Here is a 23,029-nt window from a genome sequence, read left to right as displayed (position 1 = left end):
GCCTCCGAGGTAGGTTCTGTTAGCATCTCCAGGGGAAGAAATTGAGGCTCCAGCGGGGGAAAGAATGTGCTCAAGTAAGAGGCAAAGCTACTTTGGACCCATGTCTCTCCTGTAAAGGAGCAGACAGAAGCTCCAAGACGAATGTGCCTGCTCACACTGTAACTGGTGGCCACCGGGCCGGGCTGCTCCCTCCCGTGGGATGGGCCAGCCGGGGTCAGCCTCTCTGCCTTTTCTCAGGCCCAGGAGTCCTGGGCAGAAGCATCCAAACAGCAGGAAGCTGGGGCAGTGGGGAACGTGAGTTTCACTATAGGTAAGACTCTAACCCTGAGCTGGCCATTTCCCCAACCACCCCAAACAGTCCTTTGGCATCTCCTCTGCACCCAACAGCAGAGCTTGGCCCAGATCCTGTCCCTGCACATGGTCTAGAGGGGAGGCAGACCCCCAGACCTGGAGAAATGGCATGTAAAGGCCCAGAGGAGAGGTCCTCACCCCACGAATATTTACCCAGCGAGCACCTTCCACGTGCTACGCTCTCTGGGTGCTGGGATAGAGCAGGAACCAAGCACACAAAATGTGCTGCCCTTAAGGGGCTTGAACGTTAGTGGGAGGGAGAAATAAAGTAATTTTTGTGATAATTTTACGCCATATTAAACTTAAACCCACAATGGGATACCGCTGCACACCCCGCAGTGTGGCTAGACTTAACACAACCGGCCACACCGAGCGTTGGCAAGGATGCAGAACTGCTAGAACTCCCATAGCACGTGGACAGGAATCTAAGGTGGAGCCACAGCTTTAGAAAAAGATCTGGTAACTTCTTATAAACACACGCCTACCCCATAAGCCAGCAATTCCACTCCCAGATCTTTGTTCAAGTGGAATAAAATGAGTATGTCCTGCGAAGACTCTTAAAGGAATGTTCGTAGCATCTTTATTACAATCGCCAGATGCTGGACAGTCTGGGTGTCCGTCGGTAGGAGAGTGGATGACCAAACCCCGTACTTCCATATGATGGAAACTACACAGCAATATAAAGACATGGTCTCCTAGTGTCTGCGGCGACAGGAACGTCCAAATGTTTCTATTGAGGTAAAGAAGCCAGATGCAGAAGCATGTACTGTGTGGTTCTGTTTATGTGAAGTTCTAGATCAGCCCAGACGAATCTTTTCTGAAGAGGTGATGGTGGTGTTATGTCTCTTTGCAGGAGTTTGGGTTGTACAGGTGCCAATACTCCTCAAACACATGCTTAAAATCTGTGCTTAGTTGTATATAAATTTTATCCCCACAATGGAAAAAACAAAACAAAACAAAACAAAACCACACATTGATATGGATGTGAAGGGTTTAGGGATAAAGTGAACTGAACTGTAACTTACTGGGGTTTTTCCTTTTCTCTATTGAGACATAATTGACATATAACATTTCTATTACTTTCTGGTGAATCACATAATGATTCAATATTTGTGTATATTGTGAAATGATCACCACAGTAGGTTTGGTTAACAACTATTAGCATACATAGTTACAATAATTTTTTTCTTATGATGGGAACTTTTAAGACCTATTCTTTAGCAACTTTCAAATATACACAAATATACATTATTAACCACAGTCACCATGCTGTACATTACATCCCCTTGCCTCCCCACCCCGCCTGCCCCCACTGCATATTTGCGGCTCGATCTCATGACCCTGAGATCATGACCTGAGCTGAGATCAAGAATTGGACCCCCTGGGGTGCCTGGGCAGCTCAGTGGGTTAAGCCTCTGCCTTCTGCTCAGGTCATGTTTTCAGGGTCCTGGGCTCGGGCCCCGCATCGAGCCCCACATCGGGCTCTCTGCTCAGCAAGGAGCCTGCCTCCCCACCCCACCTCTGCCTGCCTCTCTGCCTTCTTGTGATCTCTCTCTCTGTCATAAATAAAATCTTAAAAAAAAAAAAAAAGAATCAGACCCCCAACCAACTGAGCCACCTAGGTGGCCGCCCTTGACTTATTTATAACTGAAAGTGTGTCTCTTTGACCCCTTTCACTCATTTTGCACGCCCCCCCCCAGCCTATGACAACCATCAATCTATTTTTTTTAGAAGAGAATCTTTTTTTTTTTTAAGATTTTATTTATTTATTTGACACAGAGAGAGAGAGATCACAAGTAGGCAGAGCAGCAGGCAGAGAGAGGGGGGAAGCAGGCTCCCCGCCGAGCAGAGAGCCCTACTGGGGGCTCGATCCCAGGACCCTGAGATCATGATCCGAGCCAAAGGCAGAGGCTTAACCCACTGAGCCCCCCAGGCGCCCCAGCAACCATTAATCTATCCTCTGCATCTATGAGCTTGTTCCTTTTTTAAGATTCCACATATCATGGGCGCCTGGGTGGCTCAGTGGGTTAAGCCGCTGCCTTCAGCTCGGGTCATGATCTCGGGGTCCTGGGATCGAGTCCCGCATCGGGCTCTCTGCTCAGCAAGGAGCCTGCTTCCCTTCCTCTCTCTCTGCCTGCCTCTCTGCCTACTTGTGATCTCTCTTTGTCAAATAAATAAATAAAATCTTTAAAAAAAAAAAAGATTCCACATATCAGTGAGACCACGATCCATCAATGTTGTCACAAATGGCAAGATTTCATTCCATAAAAATGGAGTAATAATATTCCTGTGTGTGCACGCCACATTTTCTTTATCCATTCATCTATCAATGGACACTCAGGTTGTTTCCCTATTTTGGCTATTATAAATAATGCTGCAATAAACATAAGGATACATACATCTATCTTTTCTGGAGATTTTCATTTTCCTTCAGATAAACACTCGGAGGTGGAATTGCTAGATTCTTATTTTTAATTTTTTGAGGAAATTCCATACTGTTTTGCATAGTGGCTGCACAAATTTACCTTCCCACCAACAGTGCACAAGTGTCCCCTTTTCTCCATATCCTTGCCAATATTTGTTGTTTCTTGGCATGTTCGTGATAGGTAGTCAAGCGTGAGGTGGTATCTCATTGTGGTTTTGATTTGCATTTCCCTGCTGATCAGTGATATTGAACATCTTTTCATGTGTCTATTGGCCTTCTGCATATCTTCTTTGGAAAAGTGTCTATTCAGGTCCTCTAGTGATTTTTTTTCTTTTTTTTTTTAGATTTTTTTTTTTTTTTATTTGATAGGGAGAGATCACAAGCAGGCAGAGAGAGAGAGAGAGAGAAGGAAGCAGACTCCCGGGTGAGCAGAGAGCCCGATGCGGGGCTCGATCCCAGGACCCTAGGATCATGACCTGAGCCGAAGGCAGCGACTCAACCCACTGAGCCACCCAGGCGCCCCCCTCTAGTGATTTTTAATCAGATTGGGTTTTTTTCTGTTTGTTTTGTTTTGTTTGCTATTGACTTGTATGAGTTGTTTATATACTTGGGATTTTAACTCCTTATCAAATATATGACTTGAAAATATTTTCTTTTTCTTTTCTTCTTCTTCTTCTTTTTTTTTAAAGATTTTATTTGTCCGAATACAAGTAGGGGGAGCAGCAGGCAGAGGGAGAAGTAGGCTTCCTCTGTAAGGAGCCCAATGCAGGACTCAATCCCAGGACCCTGGGACCGTGACCTGAGCCGAAGACAGATGCTTAACCGACTGAGGCACCCAGAGGTCCTGCAAATGTTTTCTGCTCGGTAGTAGGTTGTCTTTTTACTATATCGATGGCTTCCTTTGCTGTGCAGAAGCTTTTTAGTTTGATGTAGTCCCACTTATTTTTGCTGTTGTTGCCTTTGCTTTTGGTATCAAATCCCAAAATCGTCACCAAGACCAATGTCAAGGAGTTTACCACCTATGTTTTCTTATAGATTTATGGTTTCAGGACTTACATTCAAGTCTTTAATTCATTTTTGAATTCGTGGTCATCGCAGTGCAAGTAGTGGTCCAGTTTTCCCCTCATTTACTAAAGGGACTTTCCTTTCCTCCATGTGCATTCTTGGCTTCTTATAATTTCATTGATCATATATGCATGGGCTTATTTCTGGGATCTCTGTTTTACTCCACTGATTTATGTGTTTTGAATGCCAATACCATACTGTTTTGATTACTGTAGCTTTGTAATATAGTTTGAAATCAGGAAGTGTGAGGTCTCCAGCTTTGTTGTTCTTTTCCAAGACTGCTTTGGCCATTCAGGATCTTCTGTGGGTCCATAAAAATTTTAGGATTGTTTGTTCTACTTCTGTGAAAAATGCCATTGGAATTTTAATAAGGATTGCATTAAATCTGCAGGTTGCTTTCAGTATAGACATTTTAATATTTTCTAATCAATGAGTACAGAATATTCATTTATTCATGTCTTTGATTTCTTTCATCAATGTTCTATGGTTTTTAGTATACAAGTCTTTCACCTCCTTTGTTAAATTTATTCCTAGGTATTTTATTCTTTTTGATGCAATTTTAAATGGGATATTTTTCTTAATTTCTCTTTCTGATGGTTAATTATTAGCATATAGAAACAACAGATTTTTTAAATTTTTTATTTTTTTATTAACATATAATGTATTATTAGCCCCAGGGGTACAGGTCTGTAAATCACCAGGTTTACACACTTCACAGCACTCACCATAGCACATACCTTCCCCATTGTCCATAACCCAACCATCCTCTCCCTACCGCCCTCCCCGCTACAACCCTCAGTTTGTTTTGTGAGATTAAGAGTCTCTTATGGTTTGTCTCTCTCCCAATCCCATCTTGTTTCATTTATTCCTTTCCTACCCCCCAAACCCCCCACGTTGCCTCTCAACTTCCTCATATCAAGGAGATCATATGATAATTATCTTTCTCTGATTGCCTTATTTCGCTCAGCATAATACCCTCTGGTTCCATCCACATCGTCACAAATGGCAGGATTTCATTTCTTTTGATGGCTGCGTAGTATTCCATTGTGTATCTATACCATATCTTCTTTGTCCATTCATCTGTTGATGGACATCTAGGTTCTTTCCATAGTTTGGCTATTGTGGACATTTTGCAACAGATTTTTTTATATATTGATTTTGTATCTTGCGACTTGACTCTTTAGGACTTTCTATATATATAATATCCTATCATCAGGGGCACCTGGGTGGCTCAGTCAGTTAAGCATCTGCCTTTGGCTCAGGTCATGATCCCAGGGTCCTGGGATTGAGCCCCACATCGGGCTCCCTTCTTAATGGGGAGTCTGCTTCTCCCTCTCCCTCTGCTTGCTGCTCCCCCTGCTTGTGCGCTCTGTCAAATACATAAAATCCTGAAAAATAATATCCTGTCATGTATAAATAGTGACAGTTTTATGTCTTCCTTTCTGATTTAGATGCCTTTTATTTCTTGCCTAATTGCTCTGGCTAGAGCTTCCAAGATGGTGTTGAATAAAGGTGGTAAGAGTGGGCATCTTTGTCTTGTTCCTGATCTTGAAGGAGAAGCTTTCAACTTTTTACTGTTGAGTATGTTAGGTGTTAGCATGTCATAAATGTAGCCTTTATTATGTTGAGAATATGTTTCCCCTATAACGACTTTGTTGAGTGTGTTTATCATAAATGGATGTTGGATCACAGCTTACTCTGAAATGCATTAAAAGGATTGGGTAGATGGATGGATGTACGGATAAGGCAAACAGAACTAGCATTAAGTGTAGAATGTAACTGGTGGGTATATTGGTGATCGCTGGACAATGACTTCAGGAGTTCCGTGTACCTGAAAGCTTTCACAATGCTTAGAAAAATTCCGTAGCCTATTAGAAGTGATAACTGTTCTGGCAAAATATTAAGCAAGGCATTTGGAGGGAGTATAGGGAGTGACTGGGGTCACTATACTGAAAGCAACCTGCAGATTTAATGCATTAAATAAAGTCATTCAGGAAATCCTCCCTGAGGAGTTCTGGGAAATGAGCGAGTGAGATGCAGAAATCCTGGGGAAGAATGTTCTGGGCAAAGGGAACACCAAGTACAGAAAAGCCCAGGGGCGCAAGTATGTCTGGGCCTCCCGGAACAGCGAGGTGGCCAGTATAGCCGAAGCCGAGGGGTGAGGATGAGGGTAGATGAGGCCCCAGGAGTAGCAGGAAGGGAGGTCCCGTGGGCCTCGTGGGGCACTGTTGGGCTTTGACTTTTGCTCTGAATGAAGGGGGTCCGCACACCACTGACCCAAGTCCTGTGCAAGCAGGAAAGCTGCTGTTCCCTGTAGGGAGACCAAACGGGGGCTCGCAAAACCAAAGACCGGAGACCAGAGGGGAGCTGCCAGCGACGGTCAGGCAAGCGAAGATGGCGGCTCTGGCCTGAGGGTTGTGGTGGACGTGGTGAGAAGTGGTCAGACTCCGGAGCTATTTTGAAATGTTGGACAGCAGGGTTTGGGTGTGGGTTGAGTGTGTGGGTAGTGAAAGAAAGGAAGGAGACAAAGATGACAGATGGAGACAGGGACGGTTACAAGGGGAGCACATTTTAGAGGAAGAACCTAGGTTCATTTAGGGGAGGTTAAATTTGAGATGTCTGCTGGGCTTTCACGTAGAGACATGGGGTAGGCCAGACCTTTGGATTCGAGGGAGATGGGGGAGAGGACGACATCCTGGAGAGAAAAAGCAGAGCACGGGAGGAGGGAGCGTTGGTCCTGCTGATAGGTCGGGTAAGAGGAAGAGGGAGCACAGATCCTGGGATTTGGGGGATGGGCACCTCCCCCACTGTAGCCTCCATCTAGGGCTTAGTCAGGCGAAAGAGAGGTGTAACCATTTCCCCAAGGCCATGGCCAACCCAGTTCTTTGAGCTGCACTTAGTAGTTCTGACCACACTATCCTGTAACTTGGTGAGAAGTGTCCATTTTGACACTGCTGTAGATCAAGAGTCAGTGAACTCTAAGGCCTGAGGCCAGATCTATTTTAGCAAATAAAGTTTTATTGGGATACAACCATGCCCATTCAGGGCCTAAGGCTGCTTCCACACTCCAACAGAATTGAGCAGCTGCTGGGAATCAAATGGCCTGCAAAGCCACACCTAACTGTCTGGCCGGTCAAGAGGAAGTTTGCTGACCCCTTCTCTCTCACCGTGCGTTGCTCTGTTAAAGGAATACCCAAGAGGTTCAGTAGGACAGTTAGATGGTCCCAATTTTCTGCTATTGTGAAAATCCTCCAATAAACATACTTAGCTGTGTTCCCTTGAGTTCATATGGTACATGCAAGTGGCATTCCTGATCTGGAGGATACAGGCATCTTCCATTTCAGTAGATTTTGCCAAATTGCTTTTTAGTGTGGCTAAAAAGATTTATACTCCCATCAGCAGTGTGGAGAGTTCCTATTTCCCCATCTTCTTCTAAGACATGGTATATATTAGTTCATAAGAGTTACCAGTTTTCTATTGTTAGTAGATTCCTCTAAATCTTCTGGCTGTGAGTGATCCTTATGTCTCTCCTTTCTTTTTCTTGGCCTGGGGCTCAGGCTGGGACCTTGATACAACGTTGCTATGTATTCAATGACAAAATTCAGAACTTTGTTCCTGGCTTTAAAGGGAATAATGCTTAACACTTTACCATATAGTCTCTAAGTACAAACATTAAGTATGAAGTTTGCTGTGGGGTGTTTTGTGTGTGAGTGTGGGGTGGGGGACAGCTTACCTAGAAAACCATCTGGATTAGCTTTTTGAAGATCGTGGCTACTCATTTTGTCTATTTCTTTTTGAATTAGTCTTGGCAAATAACCTTTTTCTAGAAAATTGTCCATTTCATCTAAGTTTTAAATTGGCATAAAGTTTGTAACATTCTTATTTTTATCATTTCTGCTAGAAACAATAGTTATGTCCCTTTTGCACATTAATGTTCATTTTATTGGTCTCTTCAAAGATCCCACTTTGTTTTGTGGGACAAACAAAGTGCTTTTGTGTTCTATTCCAATTTCTGCTCGTCATTATTATCTTCTTTCCACTCTCTTTGGGTTGACACTATTACTCCTTTTAAAAATTATTTAGGGGCACCCTACTGCTGGGGTGCTCCTGGGGCCTCATGTGGCTCAGTCCATGAAGCATCTGAGTCTTGATTTCAGCTCAGGTCATGCTTTCAGGGTCATGAGATCAGCTCGCATCAGGCTCTGTGCTCAGTTGGGAGTCTGCTAGAGATTCTCTATCTCCCTCCCTGCCCCTACACTTCACCTCTAATAAATACATCTTTTGATTTATTTGAGACTGTGTGTGTGTGTGTGTGTGTGTGTGTGCATGAGCAGGGGGAGGAGCAGAGGGAGGGAGGGGGTAGAGGAAAAAAGGGAGGGGGAGAGAGAATATGAATCTCTAGCAGACTCCCTGCTGCACGCAGAGCCCAACACAGGGCCCAGTAGCAGGACCCTGAGATAGCAGGACAGCCTGAGCTGAAACCGTAATTCAGCTGCTTAACCCACTCAGCCACACAGATGCCCCTCTAATAAATAAATCTTTTTTTTTTTTTTTTAGATTTTATTCATTTGAGGGAGTGTGCGAGCAGGGGGATGGGCAGAGGGACAGAGAATCACAAGTAGACTGCACCCAGTGTGGACTCGACGTAGGGCTCAATCCCATGACCCCAAGATCATGACCTGAGCTGAAATCAAGAATCGAACACTTAACCGACTGAGTGCCCCAGGTGCCCCTAATAAATAAATCTTTTTAAAAAAATTCCTTAAGAGGCACCTGGGTGGCTCAGTGGGTTAAAGCCTCTGCTTTCGGCTCAGGTCATGATCTCAGGGTCCTGGAATGGAGTCCCAAATCGGGCTCTCTGCTCAGCAGGGAGTCTGCTTCCCTCTCTCTCTGCCTGCCTCTCTGCCCACTTGAGATATCTCTGTCAAATAAATAGATAATCTTTAAAATAAATAAATAATTCCTTAAGGGGCACCTGGGTGGCTCAGGCTCAGCTCAGGTCATGATTTCAGGGTCCTGGGATGGAGCCCTGCATCAGGCTCTCTGCTCAGCGGGGAGCCTGCTTCCTGTTCTCTCTCTCTGCCTGGCTCTCTGCCTACTTGTAATCTCTGTCAAATAAATAAAATCTTTAAAATTCCTTAATCTCTGCTTGTAAATTTTCTGTATTGCTTGCCTACTATAATAAGACTATAAATCTGCCAAATGCCGCTTTAGTTGCCTTTCCCCTATCACGTGTTTTTATATATATTTCATTTTTTGATCTAAATAGTTTTCATTTCTATAGAATTTCATCTTTGAGTAAAAAGCTTTTTAGATGTTTAAACATCCAAGCATTTGGAGTTTACTTGGCTCTGGTCTGTGGTCACAGAAATTTGGTCTGTATGAAATGGATGGACTAATTGATACCTTTGAGATTCATCTTGGGGCCATTTTTCAGGTCATTTTTTGGTAAATGTTTCTTGTGTGCTTTAAAGTAACAATATTGGGTTCAGGGTTCTATCAGTTTCATTTATTAATATCTTCTAACCCCCTTTTTTTTTGGCTGTTGGGTATATCAGCTATTGAAAGAGGTCTTCCGTCTCTCACTGTGATGGAAATTGGGCAATTTCTCCTTGTATCTTATCCCTTTTGTTTTTAACCATTTTCAGCCTTTTAAAGCTCTAACTTATATGTTTTATAAGAAATGTTATATCTTCTTAAAAGTTGTACTTTTCATCATTTTGTGGTCATCCTCTTTATCTCTAATAATGTCTTCTGGCTTTAAGCTTATTTGGTCTGATTTTGCTATAGATACACCTTCTGGTTCAGTTTTCTCTAGTAGACCTTTCCCCATCATTTTACTGTTGGTGCACTTACATTGTAAATGTCCTCTTGTAAATAGGATATAGAGTTGCATTTTGTTGTTCTTGGCCAGTCTGATCATCTGTTTTAATAGGTGAAGGTAAAACCTTTTTTACCTCTGGTTTTGTATCATACACAATTCTTTTTACTACCTTTTTCTCCTTTTCTGCATTGGCAGGTTCACTTTCCATTCTTTTAGTGATCCCTTGTAAGTGTCTGAAATACACACTTGGATTTACAAAGCTGGACAATCACCAGTGTCTTTATCCTGCTCCCTTAAGTATGTCAAGCTTCGGAGCACTTGAAATGACTACCCTCTTCAGCCTGACATGTTGCTGTGTCCTCTCCTCCTTGTTTTGTACTCCACAAGTTGATCATCACTGTTCATGTTCTGCCTGTTTTAGATCTACTAACACATTTACCAGTTGCACTGGTCACCATTTTCCTATCTTCTCTTTAGAGTTCTGCAAATTTTTTACAATGTGCCAAGATGCTACTTTTATACTGCTCTGCATTTTATGTGAGGATCCTGATCTTTAATCAAGTTTGGAAGCTCTTCTCCAGGAACTGCTTCTCCCACTTTTCCCCTCTCCTTCTGGAATTCTGACTGAACCTGTGATTCCTCTCTCTTCACCAGTCCTTCCCTTCCCCTTGTACATTATCCATCACCTTGTTTCTCTGGTGAGTTGCTTCCGATCTTTCCTCCAGGTCAGTGACTTACCTTCTGCTGTGTCTAATCTACTTTGTCTCATCCTTTGAGACCTGCATTCCAATGGTTTTTCTTCTAGAATTCCTTTCAAAACCCGTGTTCCTTTTTAGCGTCTTGCTCTCTCACTTTTTGATCCCCGCTCCCAGCCTTCTTCCTCCTCTAACCATAAGCTCCACGAAGGTGAGGAGGTCTTTAGGTTCACTGCTGTCACATTACCCACCCCCCCCACCCAGTGCCTCGCACCATCGCTGGAAAGGAGCAGACTCCGAGTGTGCTGTGGGATGACAGCACCAGTGGCAACAGAAAGATGCTGAGCCCGGGACTGGCCCACGCGCAGCGATTCGGCCCGCTCAACTGCCTGCAGGCCTGCCAGTCTCTCAGCCCGGACCTCGAGGAGAGGGGCCGGCGGCCCGTGACGTCACAGGACTGTGACGCGCCGGGAAGCCCCGCCCCTTCGCGGCGTTGGCTCGGAATCCAGCTCTCTGCGCCGTGACGTCACGGGTCCGGGCGGGCGGGTTTTGCGTCGGCCCAATGGGAGCGGCGAGCCGGCCTCCCCTTTAAGGAATGTTGTGACCTGACGTCACCCGGGCGAGTTACCTCCCCGAGCCACCGCCGCCAGGCTCAGCTCACAGCCCCGGAGCCCTTGAGCGCGAGGCGCGGAGCCCCCGAACCTCAGAGCCCCAAGCCGCGCGCCCCGGAGCCCCGGCCTGCGCGCCCCGCCGGGCCCGCGCGATGCCCTCGGACCGGCCTTTCAAGCAGCGGCGGACCTTCGGTGAGGCCCGGCGGGCGGTCAGCGGGCGCGGGGTGGGGACGCTGCGACTGACCCTGACTGCCGCAGGCCACGTCAGCCCCGTGACGTCAGACTTGGGCTAGACCCCCGGTCCGGGAGGCAGGTTCAGGCCTGGGCCGGGGCCTCGCCTCCCAGCCCGGTAGGTGCCAGGCCCTGGGGCCTGACGGCCCTGGGGGCGGGGGCTCGGGGGGGCGGGGCCGGGGACAGGCGGGGCGAACGCCGAGCGGGACCTCTCTTGGCCTCACTGCCCGCCCGCTGTCCGCAGCCGACCGCTGTAAGGAGGTGCAGCAGATCCGCGACCAGCACCCCAGCAAGATCCCGGTGAGTCCCGCCGCCCCCTCCCATCCCCGCGGCCCCAGGCCCCGCACCGCTCACGCATTCGCCCCCCCACCCCACCCCTAGGTGATCATCGAGCGCTACAAGGGTGAGAAACAGCTGCCGGTCCTGGACAAGACCAAGTTCCTGGTCCCAGACCATGTCAACATGAGCGAGTTGGTCAAGATCATCCGGTGCGTGGGCAGCAGCAGTCAGAGGGGACTTGGGTCCGTTTGGGGAGGGCGGGGCCTTTGCCAGGCTGGGCTGAATCCCTGTTCTGGGGAGGTTGGGAAAAGTCAAGGTCAGGGCTGGGGTCGGTGTCAGGTCAGAGGTGAGGCCTTCTAGCAGGGTCTGGGATGGGTGTAAAGCGTCCTCAGAATCAGTTTGGAGAGCGGTAGGTGGGGGTCAGGGCTCCACCCACCCAGCAGCCAGGCCCCCTCACCATCAGCTTGCTCTTCTGCCCACCCCAGGCGCCGCCTGCAGCTGAACCCCACTCAGGCCTTCTTCCTGCTGGTGAACCAGCACAGCATGGTGAGCGTGTCCACACCCATTGCGGACATCTATGAGCAGGAGAAGGACGACGACGGCTTCCTCTACATGGTCTACGCCTCCCAGGAAACCTTCGGCTTCTGAGCCAGCAGTAGGGGGGGGTTGGCCTGGGAGGGGGGGGGGCCCTGTCAGGCTATGCCCAGGGAGCTCCTGGCTCCTGGACTGAACTGCCTCTGCCCAGGATGGGCTAGGCAGGGAGGCCACCCCCCTCCAGCCAGGGGGCACCAACCACGCCTACTCTGCCCCTGGGTAGATGCGTGCCAGCCATTGTTAGGGTTGCCCTCCCCCTGCCCCCCGGGGTGCTGGCTGGGATGGGGGAGGGTAGGGAACAGCCCCCAGCACCCCTGCTCCCTGTGATTTGTCTTTTTTTTAGGCCCCTGCCCATCTGCCCCTCCCTCACCTGAGGCGCTGCCCCCCCTGCCTGGACCTGCCCACCCCTGAAGGACTGGCCCCTGGCTCATCTGGTCATGATATGGTGTATGGATCTGTGGTCATTGTCCCTCTGCAGAATAAAGATTGCTCAGGCCTGCCTGGCCCTTTGCCTCCAGCTACTTGGGCATGGGGAGGGCTGCCGATGGGGCTGTCTCACACGTCTCAGCGGGGAACAGATTTGCATGCTGTGGACATGGGGCTCATTCTGGAAACCCACAGCAGTGTGTAGTATACCCGAGGGTGGGAGTGTGTGGCGGGGGGAGGATGTTTGAGGCTAAGCCCACCCTTTCCAGGAGTTCAGTGTGCGCCCAGGACCGATTTCTTCATAACAAAAAACATTTATTAAGTAACCACAGCTTAACAAATCCTGCTCCCCTGCTTCTTCCCCTCTCCATCATTGGAGGGGGCTCCCCGGTATGCAGAGCCAAAAAGTGGGGGTCCAGGGGGAGGTGCTCGTGGCTATTCCCCACAGGACTTGCTGCCAGCCATGGTTCCCCTCTGGTGCCAGGGATTCGTAACCCTGGACTTGAACCTCGTTTGCCTGTGGACTCCTCTGCTTGGCAGCTCTGGCTAGAGGGCTGGGCCCAGCTTCTGGCCCTTCCATCCCCTGAAGTCCATGCAGCCCTGTGCCCAGCCTGGCCTACTTGAGCACGAGCATGGCCTCTGTGCCGTCCTTGGCAGTCAAGTAGAGCCCATGGGTGAGGTAGTACTCCCGCCGCAGGAAGGCATAGAAGTAATCCGAGATGAGTAGGATCTGTTGGGAGACAGAGGGGTGAGCAGTGCTGAGGAACCGCCCCGAGTCCTGGGTCGCTGAGGGGCTAGGCAGGTGTGGGGGAGACCCTGCAAGGTCTTGCACTTCAGAAGCTGCCTGGACTGTTCCATCCCCTCCCCTCCCATCCCTTGGGTTTCCGTCCCCCTCCCAAGCTCTGGGCTCAGAACCCCAGAATGGTCCTTTTGCAGCCAGAGGCCTCTCCTCCGCCTCACCGCTTGGGTGCCCTCCGGCTCCTCCACGGTACAGCCGAGCCTCCATCAAAGCTGCTGCCCCCACTGGGAGCCTAGACCCCCTGTCCTCCTTCCAGGTGCTGAGGCCACAGAATCACCCGATACTTAGCCTGCCAGACAGGCTGCTAAGTCCTGGCGGTTCTCTCTCCCAGACTCTCTCGGATCCACCCATTTCTGCTTGTCCTTAGAGCTGCCACCCTGGACAAAGCCACTGTCACCTAAACAACAGCAGTCTCCTCTTCAGGCTCCCTGGTCCAAAGCCTCCAGCCCCCCTGCAACCCTCCCCCCCCCTGCACGCCCCCCCCCACCGGCCCATTCTCCCTAGTGGCCAGAGTTTGCTTTTCAGAACAAATCCTGTTACTTCCCACCTGAAAGGTCCTCTAAAGGCTTCCTAGGGCTCTTAGGTGAAGATCAAACTTCACGAGGCCTTGCGCCTGGTCCCTGCGCATGTGTGTGCCTCACCGTCTCTCCTGTTCCGCCTCACTCAGCCCCAGCCACGCTGGCCTCCTTCCTCCTGCTGCAGGATCTCTGCAGTACCCTCTGCCTGGAATGCTCTCTTCCCTTTCATCTGACAGTCAACATCTCCTTACCCCTTCAGGTCTCAGGAAGGATCACTTCCTTAGAGAAGCTCCCCAACTGCTCCCCAGGTTGGGTCTTGGCCCCCAATTAACCTCTATTTCTTAACATAAATTCATCCAAATTAGTTTTTCATCTGTGCGACTGCCTGGTGACTGTGGCTTCCTCCCCTGGGCTGGGAAGGGTCCCCAAGGGGTTCTGTCACCCTGGTACCCATGCCCAGCTCAGTCTGCCTTTCCTGTACGGGCCACAAAATCAAAAGGGCCCTAGAAGCTCAGGCTACCTTCCCCCTCACGGAGGCCCAGAGAGGAACAAGGACTTGCACCGCCTTATAGTAATCCCATTACCTCCCAAGACTCCCACGGCCCAGGACAGGAGGGGCAGGAGGAGGGCAGAGGGGGTCATAACCCCAGGTCTCAGGCACTTAGAGGCCTCTTAGGCCATCAGCACCAACCACCTGTTGGCACAGATGAGAAGATGGAAGCCTAGAGCAGGGGAGCACCGGGCTAGGGTCTACAGAGCAGATGATTGGCTGGGCTAATTCTGGGATCTTGACCTTTGACCCTCAGAGACCCCTGTCCTGGGCAGCCTCATACTGTGGGCAGGAAGAACACGGAGGGGCCTGAAGGAAGAGCTGAGGACCAATACCGAGGCTAGCCTCAGGACAAGGTCCTGCCATTTTATCACCACCTGGAAGACTCCATCTGGAAGGCTGAAGGAAACTGAGGCACAAAGGGTTTAACAGCCTAAGGCTACACCAGGAGGCTGGCCTAGTGGCCATGGCCCTGCAAGGCGATGCACTGGGGGCCCAGTCTGCCATGGGACACAGAACTTGCAGCTGAGGGTATCAGTGGAGCAGGTAGCACAGGGAGCCCCAGAGGCCTCGCCCCACAGCCACAGGTGGGAGGCGGTCACCAGAGCAAAGGCTGGTCTCACATTGTGCAGCCCCTTTCTCACACAGGCCTAAGGTGCTGGGCCTGTGGATGGAAAGCCTGGCGCTGTGGCTGAGCTGGTGGGGGCCGACCCACCAGGTCTGATGAGACCCAGGCCCGGATCTGATGAGGGTCAAATATAAAATGACAATTCACAATAAAACAAAAGGAACCAACTCCAATGTCATGGTCACCTGTCTTAGGGATTAGAAAATCAAAATAATACGTATTAGGTCGAACCCTATGAAATGGCCATTTCTGCAGATCAAAAATGGCTGAATACTGAAAATTTCATATGGTTCAATCTAATATAAAATGGGAAAAAAATCAAATACAAATAGTAGAGTACACGTGGTATTTAGAAGAACCAGAACAAATAACTCTAAGGCCTTAGGGAGCTATTCCTGTTCCTTATAATCCTTAACATTGTAAAGTATGTATATGTATTCTATTGATTAAAATATCAATTTTTAAAAACCAGCCAATAAATGAGTAAATAAATAAACGAGGGAGAATTCCTTTTGGAATCCTTACAGAATAACTCCAAATAACATACACAGACTTTCTTCCTCCAGGAGTTGGAGCTTAATTCTTGCCTGCCTCCCCCCGCACGCCCCACACCCTGGCGGGTGGGCCAGATGCAGTAGGTCACTTCCAAAGAACAGTGCAGGGAAAGAGAGAATAGTAATTTACACTGCGGAAGCCCCGCAAACACTGTCTTGAGCAAATGATGAAGGGTAAAATCCGTATGAGATCAGATGGCTAGCATGTACTACCTGAGCATTCCAAAAATCCTAACCCCAGTCTTATGATGGGAAAAGCATTCGGCAAACCCGAAGTGGGGACACTCTACGGGCTACTTGGCCAAGTGCTCCTCAAGACTATCCAGGTCATGAGAAATTAGGACAGAGTACACAAGTGGGCAGAGGACAAGGTAGAGACAGGACACTTTAATAGAGTCCCCTGGCTTGGATCCTGGGTGAGGGGCCTATGGGAACTTTCTGTATCTAAAGTTATTCTGAAATTCAGAAGTTTATTTAAGGGGCACCTGGGCGGTTCAGTCAGTTCAGTGTCTGCCTTCACCTCAGGTCATGATCCTGGGCTCCTGGGATCAAGCTCCTCACTGGGCTCCCTGCTCAGGGGGGAGTCTGCTTCTCCCTCTCCCTCTGCCCACCCCCAGCCCCCAGTTTGTGCTCTCTGTCCAATAAAATCTTTTTTAAAAAGTTTATTTTAAAAAAGCAGTGTACTAAAGTGCTTGGGTGGCTCAGTCGGTTAAACATTTAACTCTTGATCTCAGTTCAGGTCTTCATCTTAGGGTTGCGAGTTCAAGCCCCACACTGGGGTCCACTCTGGGCATGGAGTCTACTTTAAAAAAAATTTTTTTTAAACCAATCTACTATTGTTATTTGCAACAATATAAATGAACCTCAAAAAATATGTTGCTGAATGAAAGGCAGCTTTAGAAAATGTACATGTTAAGAGTCGTGTTTCTTACTGTAAATTTCATAAGAAAAATATAAGTATTGAACTCGGTTAATGATATACATGCTGAGATGTTCAGTAGGAAACGTAGTGATATCTGTACTTCACTTTGAAGTATATTTTAAAAATAAGATGGACTGAGGAATGGATAATTTGTGATTACCAAAGTATAGTACAATGTTAATGGTAGAGTCTAGGTGGTAGGTATGTTTGTGTTCAATGTTCAGTCTTTCCACTTTGCTGTGTCTGTGGAAATTTTCATGATTTAGTGTTGGGGGAGGGTGGCATGGAAGGAAAGAGCCGTGTGCCCCGTGTGGGGCTTGGTCTGTGTGGAACCAAAGTCACTAGTCCTGACTGGGTGCCCTGCCCCCACAGGGAAGGCATCCTGTGGACACCAGGTTGGCCGGGAGGCTCGGCCCTTTCAGAGAGATGCCCCCAAGCTGGTAGCAGGCTGGCCGAGACAACCTCTTCTGACCTGGAGGCTTTCCATCTGGGCTGAGGAGAAGGGATTTCCCAGAGGCCCTGAGATTCAGGCAACACAACAGCTGTGGACACAGAGCCCCTTCACCGACTGAGCCCCCCAGGCGCCCCAGGCAGTGCATTCTTTAAGCTGCCCCCAAGGACTATGACTGGACTCCTCGGTCACTCTCCTGCCATCAACCACCAAGTCCTGCCTCAGACTTACATCTCTCCCTCCTCGTCTCCTTCCCACTGCCAGCTCTGGCTGGAAGGCCCCCTCACCACCCTGACTTCTCTTGACCTCTCAGTGTCTGTCTCTCTCAATCTCTTGGTCTCTCTCTGGGAGTCTCTTACAGTCTCTCTCTCTCTCTCTCTCTCTCTCACACACACACACACACACACACGAGCACATGAACCCTTCACCTGACTGCTCAGAAGCCTCCAGTGCCACACGCTGCCCTGCACGCCCGCAGGCCCCCCCCACGCCCCAGGAGCCTGACAGCCTGTCCTGCAGACAGCGCAGGCCCAGCCTCACCGCCTCTGCCCCGGCTCAGCCCCTCCCACCAGAGCTCCTGCTTATCCCTGGAGAGGGATCCTCTGCGTCTCCGGCCCCAGTCTCCCCTCATCCCACGCTCAGTCATGCCATGCGTGGGATGAAGTCACTTCCTGCTGGCCTCACATCCAGATGGGGCGGCACCTGCTCCAGCTCTGGGACCCCGGACCTGGCCAAGGTCTGGTGCTCTGGGAGCAGCCTGCGGGTCCCCACGCCCTCAGCGTGACCCCAGTAGGGGCCCCAGGCCGCCCTCCTCTCACTGGCGGCCGTGAGGGTTATAGGACTACTTTCTGGGCCACAACGAAGATGGAAAGAGGCAGCGGATAAAAGGACGGTCAGGGACAGGGAGGGCGGCTTCACACGTGGAGTAAAAGGGCCAGAACGTGCTCCATCACGGGCTGGAAAAGCGGAGAGACTGGGAAAGCAACAATTTCTGGGTAGCTGCCCTGGCCTGGCCCTTTAGCAAAAAAACATCATGAGGGGGATAAGGGATGGACAGAATAGGTGTAGGGGAGCGGGCAGGCACAGGCCTCCCGCTGGGAGCAGGTCATGAAGGGTCGCCGCCCTCCCACCCCCACTGGTGGTACTGCAGGAGCGCTGTGCGGGGACAGATGCCAGATGCCTTGGTAGTGGGCACAGCACAACAGATCCAGCCTGTCTCACTGTACACCTGAAACCAACGTGACCCTGTGTGTCAACTATACTTAATTTAAAAAAAAAAAAAAGTGTATTGCTGAACCTTCACAACATTCTGGGGTATGGTTTACAAGCCCCACTTACAGATGAAGATGAGCAAACTCCAAGGTCAAGGGTCTTGCTCAGGGTCACGGTGGCGGGCGGGTAAGGGAAGCTTTAGGCTGCAATGCTAGTCCTGCCTGAGGCCCAAACCTGAGTTCTCCATCGCCCACACAGCCCTCACCCCCAGTTAAGGATTCTGGGAGGGGGGGGAAAGGACTGCCCCCACACATGTGGGTCCTGTTATGGGCCCATGCTAACCTGTGACCCACAATGTCACTTAGCCAAGAAGACTGAGTTTTTTGGGGAAAAGGCAAAATAAGCATCAGAGACCTCCGAGCCAACGTAGGCTGGTAATTCAGTGTGTCTAGAAGCTGGGGGTCTCAGAACAGCAGCCACAGCCGACACGGGCCCCTGGGTTGCAGCAGCTTCCCAGAAAAGCAGGTGCTCTCACCGAAGACGTGCCCCAGTTCCCAGGTCTCTTGCTGGGGCTGGAGATGTGGACCCTCGACAGCACAGCTGCACTTGGGGGAGCTCGTGTGGTCGTCACCATGAGAAAGCAGAGCACAGCAGCCTCTGCCCGTCTCGGATCTCGGAATATGGGAGCAGGAGGGGCTGATGACCGCCCTGTGGAGCGCGACGGGCTTTGGCGTGACCCAGCTCCGGCCTGAATGGTGCGTGTGGGAGGTGATGGTAGAGAAACCGAGCTCCACCCTCTAGCTCTAAAGACACAGAACAGTGGGACAAGCACCGGACCTCCTCTCAGGGTCTAGAGGTCACAACGTAAGATCCAGGTCGGTTTGATGGTAACTGTCACCTACATAGCACTTTTCAACTCACAGACGCTTTGTCCCCCCAACTCCTTACTGAGTCCTCACAGCCATCCTTCCAGGCGGAGGAAACAGAAGCCACCAGCACCTCTCGCCTGCTTTCAACAGCCTTCCTGTGCTCCAGATTCTGGCTCATACCCCTCACCTTTTCCCCTCCTGCACGAGGAGGTTTTCCAAGCAGGAATGCGATCAGTTATCCTCAGTCTTGTCCTCGGCGTGACAGGGCTCCTGCTCTCCAGCGGCGCACGGCAGCCTGTGGGACGGCCTCCGCTCCCACTCGCTCCCGCCTTCCTCCCCACGGGTGTCACCCCAGAGAGCCCAGTCAGCTCCTCCGGCCCCCAGGCACCCTGTGTACGGGCTGCCTCCCCACAAGGGCAAGTTGCCCTTACCCACGGCAACTCCGAGCGCTCCTGCCTTTTTACCCCATTCACAGCACCCCCGGGTTGCCCCAGCCCTGCCGGGTTCCTTTCCTTTCTCTCCCTCAGACCATGGGCTCCGAGGAAGCAGGGCTGTTTCTCCTTCACTGCTAGCAGAGTGCCTGGCACATTAGCAAGCGCCCGATACTGTAAATGTATCAATTAGGCCCAAGGAGTTAGGAGACTTGCCTAAGGCCAGCGAGCTAGGAGAGATGGGGCTGAGAGTCACTGCAGAGGCTGGGCCTCCACAGCCCAGGCTTTCTACTGGCCTTGCCTCCCTATATTTAGCTCAGGCTTCTCCTGTCACTCTGGTTGCAGGCAGGGAAGAGCCTGTGAGAGCCACGCTTGGGATGCTGAGTACCGAGCTCAAGGTCTGAGGATAGGAGGGACAAAGGAATGAACGAAGACCTGGCCAAATGCCACCAGTGCGGAAGGCAGAGCCCAGGCATCTGGACGCAGGCAAGGGCTCCAGCCTGGCTGCCGGCACGCACCTCTTCCCATAAGGCATTAAGCTTGAAATGCGCCCTGGCTATCCAGAAATGGGGGATACGCACCACCTCACCATTGATGATAGGCCCCACATGTCCCCATACATTTACTTCCTCAGTGTCCCATTCCCCAAAATGACATGCCAGACCAACTGGAAGGCAATTCGAGGAGACAGGACTATGCATTCATGTGTGGAGTAAAGAAGCAAGTCCTGAGCAGGACCCCACACGAGAGGCTGGCACCCAGATCCCAGGGCTCCAGGGCTCCAGGGCTCCCTGGAGACCGAAAGCAGAATGGCCAAAGCAAGGCCAGCTTGGATCTACAGGGTCTGTACTACAAGGAGAAGGGATCAGTGCTGGCACCTCACGGTGAGGAGGTAGCAACTCATGGAATGTTCCAGACACAGCTGGAAGACTGTTTTGGACAGTATGGAATCTGTTTTAGACACAGACATAGAATAGGAGTGGGGCTCTCAGGGTCAGCCACAGGGGAAGACAGGAAGGGGCTCTGGCTCTGACCCTCTTGGAATCCAGCAGGACCTGGCACGGGCGCAGCTCTGTCCTAACAGATGCTAGAACTGGGAGGTTAGGGTACACAGCATTATATGGGATCACAGGTCACAAAATGCAGTTCTGGATCCCAGCTCATTCCATTCATTCATCAATAACAATCACTGAATGTTCTGGGTGCTGGGGATACAGTCCTGAGCAAGAGAGACCCGGGGCTGCCCTCACGGAGCCCGCCGTCTAGTAAGAGGACATGAGAAACAAGGGCATGAAAAAACACCCCCCTCAGAGCTTGGGGACGTCCAGGCCTCCGCTTCCTCATTGGTGCCGGGAGAGGAGAATACTAGTACCTCCTTCAAAGGGCTGTTAAAAGGACTAGGAGCCTCCTTACACAAACAGGGAAAGATCACCCAGATGTTTTATTAAAAGGAAAAAGTCCTATTTTCATCATGATGCCAATAATAAAACACACACAAATAAACCTGTTTTCCAGGAGCATACGAGTACACACGAAGGCAGAGGAAAGGGTTCAGAAGGCCACACAAGCACATGATCCAGAAGATTAAAGGGATCATATGGGCCTGGCCCCTCGCAGGCACTCTGTAAACACGAGCCACTATTAATTATAATTTTAGGAAGAGATTTCCTCGTGTTCCCTATTTTTAAGATAAAGGGGAGTGAGTGGGATGGTGGATCTTACTCTTTTAAAAAAGCTCAATTTAAACAACCTTACTTTTTTGTTTGTTTGTGAAAGTCGGCTCCACCACACCCAGCATGAAACCCAACATGGGGCCTGAACTCACAACCCTAAGATCAAGACCTGAGCTGAGATCAAGAGTCAGATGCTTAACCAACTGAGCCACCTACGTGCCCCTCAACGTATTACTTTTGGTTTATATGTAATCCTTGAAGACCATTTTTCTTCCGCTGGTCACTGACTTGCAGGAGAAAAGAGTTTTAAAAAAGGAAAAGTTTGATCTCCTTCCTTCCGTTGATCGGTCTGAATGTTTCCCTGCGGATTTGCTCTGGCTGTCTGAAGAGCAGGTCACTGGCGCTACTTTTCATAGCAACATATGGGTAATAGCAACAGGACCCACACATGCCCAGTTCTTTCAACACCCAGGGAGGGTTATCAAGCCTGGTTTTAAGAAAATTGCAACTCAGAGAAGTCACGCGCTGAAGGTCACACAGAGAGGAAGTAAAAAAGGACCTCAACTAACCAATCTAGATCAATCCCTCCTTCTCCCCAGCCTTTCAGTGCACATGCATGCACGTGTGCACACACACACACACACCCCCATGGGTGTTTTACTGCTGTCATTTCCTGGTTCCTGACTCTGAGGCACAATTATAATTAACAAATGATCCACGCCACAAGCAGCAAACTACTTGGTGGCCCCGGGGGAAAGGATGGGGCGTAAGTCACTGGTTTACCTGCCAGTACGACTAAGACTTTATCAGTAGTTTGTCTAAGACTTTATCAGTAGTTTGTTGTTTCACAGAGTGCGGCACTGACCGACTCAGACAGAGCAGGACTTAAAATCTGTGGATCAAGATGTTCTCCACGCTCAGTTCTGTGCTCACAGCAACAGACCAGGCTTTCAGAGGCCTCCTGCAAATCCATGCTCATCTGGTCCCCAGGACAGCTCTGGTCTGTCCTGCCCACAGAGGGGAAAGGGAGTACTGGGGGACTTTAAGGCATTGTCCCAGCTATTAGAGCTGAGAAAAGCCAGCCGTGGGACTGAAGACAGGTCCCCAAATGCCACACATCGCAATGAGAGCACTGACTGCAGGTCAGATGGAGAAAGCGGCTGGCTTGATCAGGGAGGACACTCTGTGGAGCCACAGAGACCAGGCTCTGACAGAAGCCAGAGAAGGGTTAGGGAGAGAGCTGTGCCACTAACCTCAACCAGCGGGGGCAACTTGGCCCCCCACCTGCCCACCCCAGACCTCTCATTCTCCAAGTCTGGAAGGCCCAGCTGCTCCTCTTTGCTCCCCAGGGCTTTCCCTGACCACTCACAACAGGAAAGGCCATCTCGTTCCTGCTAGATTCTTCCAGGGGTTACTCTGCACACTGGGCCCTTCATCATGCCACGTTCTCCCTGACCATCTCTGGTTCCTTCATTCATTCAGCAACTGCACAACTGCCCTATGCCAAGCACAAAGCTGGTAGCTGGGGGCCCTGCAGCGGGAAGGATGGGCCGATCTCTGCTTGCATGAAGCGCCCAGGCTAGTGGGGGAGGCAGAGAAAGAAACAATAATATAAAGGTACAGACTGGGTGAGTGCTAGGAGGGAAACAAACCGGCTAAGGAGGAGACAGGGGAGCAGGGAACCTCATGGAAGGCCTTTTTAGGGAGGGGACACTTAGCAGCTACCAAAATTTGAACTATCTCATATTCGCACCCTGGCTCACAACTGCCTGAGGCAGGCGTGTCTAACCTCATGACGGGTGCTCTTCTGCCTCAGTCAGCGCTCCGGGACAGTGACAGGACTCGAGCGACTGCCTTGGTGAGTAAGCGACCCCATGTGACATGTCCCTTCAGTAATTTGGCAGCAGCCACCACAGAGCCC

At 50.2% G+C, this 23,029-nt stretch overlaps 2 protein-coding genes across 3 annotated transcripts in view; one reads left to right on the top strand and one right to left on the bottom strand.

The window, feature by feature from the left end:
- Positions 1-10,994: 10,994 nt before the first annotated feature.
- Positions 10,995-12,579, top strand: MAP1LC3A (microtubule associated protein 1 light chain 3 alpha). 2 transcript variants are annotated; one of them, XM_044262328.1, is made up of 5 exons: positions 10,995-11,163; positions 11,447-11,502; positions 11,584-11,690; positions 11,967-12,136; positions 12,419-12,579. In XM_044262328.1, exons 1-4 carry the CDS (start codon positions 11,124-11,126, stop codon positions 12,127-12,129), a joined length of 366 nt encoding a protein of 121 aa, XP_044118263.1. In that variant the 5' UTR covers positions 10,995-11,123; the 3' UTR covers positions 12,130-12,136; positions 12,419-12,579. The 2 variants fall into 2 exon arrangements, with proteins under 2 accessions (XP_044118263.1, XP_044118262.1); XM_044262327.1 differs by having other exon boundaries at positions 10,997-11,163; positions 11,967-12,579.
- A 457-nt stretch (positions 12,580-13,036) lies between these two features.
- The window catches only part of PIGU (phosphatidylinositol glycan anchor biosynthesis class U), a 93,242-nt gene continuing 83,249 nt past the window's right edge, over positions 13,037-23,029 (bottom strand). Inside the window, exon 12 of the mRNA XM_044263197.1 lies at positions 13,037-13,231. Coding sequence (XP_044119132.1) covers positions 13,118-13,231 — 114 coding nt within the window. The 3' untranslated portion in view covers positions 13,037-13,117. The remainder of the gene's footprint in view (positions 13,232-23,029) is intronic.

Source organism: Neovison vison, chromosome 8, assembly GCF_020171115.1.
Source record: "Neovison vison isolate M4711 chromosome 8, ASM_NN_V1, whole genome shotgun sequence".
Lineage (NCBI taxonomy): Eukaryota > Metazoa > Chordata > Mammalia > Carnivora > Mustelidae > Neogale > Neogale vison.
The sequence above is the reverse complement of the archived record's forward strand: the minus strand, read 5'-3'. Positions and strand labels throughout refer to the sequence as shown.

Bases quoted from the DNA above. Each gene is read 5' to 3' on its own strand.
- MAP1LC3A (XM_044262328.1), top strand. From the start codon at position 11,124: ATGCCCTCGGACCGGCCTTTCAAGCAGCGGCGGACCTTCG. The intron at 11,164-11,446 runs GTGAGGCCCGGC...CGCTGTCCGCAG, and splicing joins CAAGCAGCGGCGGACCTTCG to CCGACCGCTGTAAGGAGGTG. The intron at 11,691-11,966 runs GTGCGTGGGCAG...TGCCCACCCCAG, and splicing joins GAGTTGGTCAAGATCATCCG to GCGCCGCCTGCAGCTGAACC.